Source organism: Telopea speciosissima, unplaced genomic scaffold, assembly GCF_018873765.1.
Source record: "Telopea speciosissima isolate NSW1024214 ecotype Mountain lineage unplaced genomic scaffold, Tspe_v1 Tspe_v1.0358, whole genome shotgun sequence".
Taxonomy (NCBI): domain Eukaryota; kingdom Viridiplantae; phylum Streptophyta; class Magnoliopsida; order Proteales; family Proteaceae; genus Telopea; species Telopea speciosissima.
The window spans coordinates 25,806-31,815 of NW_025317694.1; the positions used below are offsets into that span (position 1 = coordinate 25,806).

The 6,010-nt window shown below is 41.0% G+C and overlaps 1 protein-coding gene and 1 non-coding gene across 2 annotated transcripts; one reads left to right on the forward strand and one right to left on the reverse strand.

The window, feature by feature from the left end:
* The first annotated feature begins 1,114 nt into the window (after window positions 1-1,114).
* TRNAK-CUU lies at window positions 1,115-1,187 on the forward strand. Its single transcript has one exon. It is a non-coding gene; the product is annotated as a tRNA-Lys (tRNA).
* A 1,997-nt stretch (window positions 1,188-3,184) lies between these two features.
* Window positions 3,185-3,919, reverse strand: LOC122648007 (protein ZW2-like). Its single transcript, XM_043841287.1, has one exon. It carries the CDS (start codon window positions 3,917-3,919, stop codon window positions 3,185-3,187), a length of 735 nt encoding a protein of 244 aa, XP_043697222.1.
* Window positions 3,920-6,010: the final 2,091 nt, after the last annotated feature.

The window sequence follows — 6,010 nt, forward strand, 5'->3', positions numbered from 1 at the left end:
ACAGGTTCTTTTTTCCAATTGTAAGGCTGAAATGCCAGCGTTACATCGCCTATCTATTGGGGGGCTCCTCTTGGATTTTCCCCATTTAGTTGTAATAAGGCTGAGTTGTTGTCGTTGTTGCAGTGCTCAATCTCATCCGCACCAGCTGCAGACATCATCATCATCATCCTGTGGAGCATTTTTTCTTTTGGTGTGTGTTCCCCCAAAAAACATAAATGAGAAAGAGAGAAAAAGACATATCAATTCATCATTATTTTTATCTTATTATGTTTACATATATATTTTTTATTCATTTCTTGTGTTCTAAACATAGCCTAAGTAAACATACAAAGTTTAGGTTGCCACTTCATTTGTAATTTTAAAATTAAGGGTTGAGAGGGGTTTCGAGTCAGTTTTATCACCTCCACTCAAAACAACAATAAGTTCTATGATTGTATGAAGTTTAAGATTGTATTAAGAACATGAGAGTGATCACTTTAAAAGGACGGAAGAACCCTCTTCCCGGGAAAAGTTCCCAATGGAAGAAAAAAAAAATGAGAGGAAAAATCATAGAAAAGCATAGAGACATTTCAAGTTTGCAACCTCTTTACGGTTTGACTTGGCATGGAAATTTTGTAAGAACTATGAACATTAAAGAGAATGGAAAAAGGACTCTATCCGGAGCATTGCTCTTGTTCCCAGACATAGGATGGGACATAATGATCGTCCTGATCCCATGAAAAGGTTGAAATCGCACTCCTGTTGATGCTTTCTGCATGCGTTTGTATTGGCGCAGGACTATGCTTCTAATCAGAAAACCCTTTCCTGATAAATAATGATGAAATTGGGTTTGCTAAAGATCTAGATACTCAGATTGTATTAAAGTATAGGAAAATGATATATACATATTTGTTGGTAGTATACACATCCTCTCCACCCTCACCATGTAGGTCTCCTCTTTATACAAATCAATGAAGATGTATCTCAATTTTTTCATTGACTCATTCTCTTTATCTTTTGTTCTTTCGACCTGCCTCTGAAGAGCGCCACGTTTTTATCTATGAAAAGCCTAACTGAATTTATATTTGATAATTTAATTAAAATTAAATTAATTGTTGAATATTGCATATCAACTGCCCGTCTAGCTCAGTTGGTAGAGCGCAAGGCTCTTAACCTTGTGGTCGTGGGTTCGAGCCCCACGGTGGGCGTAAATTTTTTTCCCCGAAACAGTGATAGGGTAAGATGCTTGCTTGCCTCTGGTCGGTCCAAGACTCCAAGGTGCTTTGGCTGCGGAAAGTTCAGTTCTGTAGTAGTTAGTAGAATGATTAAAAGTTTTGGATGCTCTCTACTCTCTGCAATTCCTCCGGAAGAAGAATAACTGAAAAGTTGTTTAGAGGAGGACGGAGGACTATTCCACTTCAAGGACTGCTACAATTGGATCTTGCGAAGTGAATCATCTGATCTGGATTTCAGAACAGCTGCTAATGTTTAATGGAGGTTGGGAGATGCCACTGCAAACTGTTTATGGATATTCTCCCCGATGAAGCAGCGAGAGATTTGAAGAGAGAAGCCTGGTTTTACAGGAACAAGAACACATAATCAGAATGGGGGCTTTAGTGCATTCCAGAACGAGGACCATTCTTGGACCCATTCTAAGAATTTAAAACAGGAACATGTATGTACCAAACAGTGTTTCTCTCATTCTAGACCTAGAATGCGTTTTAAGAATGCATACTAAATACAGCCTAAAAAAGATATATGAGCGGATCAAGTCTAGAACGAAGAATGAGCCTCTATGCATTCGAAGCCCGTTCTTATGTCCCGTCCCTTCTGGAATTCAGAACGAGAATGTGTACCAAGCACTGCTTATGTTATGTTGCTCACAAAGTCACAATGCGTTTTAAATCCATAATCTATTCTAAGAATGCATATCAAACACAACCTTAATCGTTTGGTAAATTACTTAATCCGTTATTAACAGTATGAAGTATGCTCATTAGGGATGGCAAGGGTTAGAGTGGGTTTTTTACCTGCCCCAAACGAAACACGTGTGATATGATCCTTGATCCTTGATCCTTGTTGAGTCAGGGTCGAGTGTGCTTTTTGAAAAGCTCAAGATATGCATCCTGATTATATTGTAAATTTAGGGTTCCAAGCATGTTTTGGAGGCGACAATAGTATGATATTGCTAGAGCTGTCAATTTCTAGTCTGAACCAAATCTTTAAAGGTTTGGTTACAATTTTAGGGTTTTATGAATCAGTAAACCCAAAAGCCAAAATTAAACCAATCAAAATTGATCAGTCTAAACTGAGTAGCGATGCCACCCAGTCCTGGAAGAGTCTTCAAAGAGACTGCCTTAATTGATTTCCAATGATCTCATGTTTCGGTGTTATGATGTCATACTCTATTACCATTCTATGGGAAACACCTGAGTAGGGATGCCACCCAGTCTTGGAAGAGTTGCTTTACACTGTTTTCCAACTGATTCTCCTAAATGCATTCTCATTGGTCTCACGCTGGTATTGACACTACATGTTCAGACAGCGATATCTTTGCTTTTGTTTTTTTGTGGAGGGGGTTGGAGGATTGGGATCCTTTTCACTGAGTGGAGAGCCCAGTGAGTTGCCGACAAAATGTGTGCGACACAGCTTGATGACAAGGTCATTGGGTGGAATGCTCATTGGAAAAGATCCAAACATCCGATTCCGGATTAGGTCCCTCGTCCCTCCATGGGACCACACACCCCCATGGAGGGTCTAGATTTGACCCCATGTGTCCCCAAATGGGGGAACCTGATCCAAATTCCAAATATCCGGGGTTGGGGGCTAAGTGTGTTTGACACACGTTTACCATTTGGTCTCATACAAGGAGGCAAAATAGTCGAATTAAACTCTTTTTCCTGACAATAAACGAAAGGGTACAAGGTTTTATCAAAAAAATAAAAAAGAAAAGAAAGGGTACAAGGATTTTCGCCCTCCCTACGAGAGTAACCTACGAACTTGATCGGACAAGGAACTTGAGAGGAGAAAAATTCATCGATCTAACGGATATTACTTCCTAGACGCAGAAACAGAGTAAGTTAGAGTCACCTGTGAGGCCATCACTTATTTAGTAGATGGTCTCCAACTCTTTCATCCACTCATAACGAAACAGAAAGCATCTCTCTCTCTCTCTCTTATTGGTGGTTCTAAATATTTTAAAAAGTTACTCAGTGCGACCCACTCGCCTTTCAGCTTCTCTCTCCCAACCCCAAGTTCGAACTCTAAGCTGAAGTTGAGTAGCAGCAGCTAAGAGCCTCACAGTCTGAATTGGATTCAGTAAATCGGCAGCTTTCCTCGCAGTAGCAATCCTCAGAAAGTCCGCTTTCTCCACCAAAGTCTCCATCGACGAACTCAATGTTTCAAGCACTCGCTCCGCCTGTCTCCACTCCCCATCTACTAACCTCCTCCCTCGTCTTATCAGCTCTAAAAGTGGCGGCGCCGCCACCGACTCTTGCACCCGAGCAAGTTCATCCGACAGTTGCTTCTCCTCCACCCTCGTCTCCGCTCTCAGCCTATCCAAACACTGCTTTTGTTCCTCGGACAAATCCTTGACCGATTTTTCAACGAGTCGAATCAGCATTCCGGGTTTGAACCCAGCCATCCAAAGGAAGGAACGCTCGAAAGGGCTGAACCAAGTAGGAGAGAATAGGAAAAAAACGTCAGCGCTGGCTACCCTAGCTTTCTCTTCGAAGTAGTGTTGGTAATGAGAGAGAACTCGGGATATGAGTTCTCTCATCTCTTCTTCTCGTGCTGAACTATCACAGTTGCTGTTTTGAGCTGAGAGAAGCTCGTCGAGGTAGTGCTCTTGACGCACGAGCCAACCTTCATAGAAGCTCTCGAAACGGCTTACAATGTTATTGCTGTTGTTGTTGCTACTCGCATTAGTGTTGTAAGCCATGCTTCTTTGATGATCGAGAGACCATGAACGATGGTGGAGTAGCAGAATCTATTTATACACGACATTAAATGCCAAATGCGAAGGTTGCTTCATGGGGTTGGTTTTTTTTTTTTTTTGGGTTTAATTTTGTTGCTTACTAGGTTTGTTTTTCTTAATGGGTAAGAATTGGGAAACTAAGGGCAAAACACCAAGAACACCCCAAAATAACTGCTGACCACCGCCCCACGGGAGGAGACACTCTCTTCAGGTGAGGATTGAGGAGTGACGAGACACCGAAGAGAACCAGATTGGCGCCTTTCCACCAAGAAGCCGCCGGGGAAAGGACAGTTCATCGGCTTCTTTTTATTTATTTATTTTTTTTACACTTCCTGCGACGTGGAAGGCGAAGGTGTGATGAGTCAGGTTGTCGTTCTCTCCAGCTGTTGCGAAGTTTGTCGGTTTTTGCAACGTAGACGGAACTCATTGAGGCGGTTACACACTTATACTAATGGCGGTGTATCAGTGGGCGACTGGCTCACTGAGTCATGGCGTCGTGTCGTGGACGTGGAGCATGTACAGAAAAAATCAGTTCTAGGAGGACTGGTCTCCTAATGGTTCCACAAAAGCTCAGTTTTAAAGCGGTTGGAATAGTTACCACGCCACCAAACCAGCGATTCTTGGCAGATATTGGATCGGTGGAATCTGCTGATGGCCACCAATCCTGATTCTGGGCAGATTTCGTATCGATGGATGGTAAAAACGGAGGGTACTTTTTTTTTTTTTTTGTTAATTGAAAAGATAGGGATAAATCTATTAGATATAGGGTGATTTGGGTCGAGACTGATCCCATATATGATATTGATTCCTAAAACCGTGAAGAGGAGCGATGAAATAGTTTTATACATAGGGGGTAGAAAGGTTATATCATGTGGGGAGGAGGAGGAAGGAGGAGACATAGCGAAATGGTGCTAGTGTATTTTCTTCCATTGGCTCAAGGGTAGAGAGGTATTTTCATGTGAGGAAAAGAAAGAGAGAGAGAGAGAGAGAGGGTGCCAATGTATTCTCTTTCATTGGTTCAGAGAACCTTTACCCTTAAAAGTTTTTAAGGAAGAGGGTTTCCATGATGTTAGTGTGGGAGAATCACCTTCGTCAAACCAATGACAATATAGAGAATAGCATTGTCCACATGAGATCCACATGGTCGAAGTACGAAAGAAAAAATAATACAAACCAAATGTGAAATGGTGATACTATATATACTATTATCATTGGTAATTTTTTCTAAATTTTAATAGACAAAGTTTTCTTCCATCCACAAAGTTGGATTCACCAACCCATCTAGGGTCATTATTACTTTGACCCTTGTAGAAGTCGATAAATGCCCTCCCTCATACTCATTCCAAGACACATAAACCATGAGTAGATCTAGGATTCTTCATTCATGTCGGATGTAGGGAAATTGTCTATAATTTTAAATATATAATAGAGAAAAAGAATCCTGAAAGATAGTGTCACCATGTCGCTACACAGATGGGCACAAAATAACCGTCCCACCTCATGAAAGATAAAAATTTCACTCCTATTAATGTTTCTGCACATTTTCCCATTAACCCTTGCATTCGTACACGCATCTCAACCTTAATGAGAACACCCTCTCCCAATATAATAAAAGAGTAAATAAAAAATGAATATGAATGTTAATTTTTTTAAAGTAATAGTCATAAGGATTGACATCATTGTCATGAACCAGTGTGCATTAAAAAACAAAAAAATAAAAATAAATTCTTATGTCGGAATCGGACATAGTGATACTTAAGGCTTAAGCCTGTAAGGTATGGTATTGATTTTAATAAATGGTGGCGTTTGCGGTGCAGCACACATTCACACTGGTCTTGACTTAAAATAAATCATGTCTCAAAAAGGAGGATACGTTTTTGTCTACTTTCTGGCTAAATGGGGGGCATCAGGTGGTTAGTGGTTGACGTGGCTCATCAGGTGGATTAGTCATTGACGTGGCCGACATGTATGCCAGTGCTGACTACCCATTTAGAAACAGCCACGTTAGATTTCCCCAGCTTGAGGGTCAGTACCATTAACCGACTCGCCATTTGT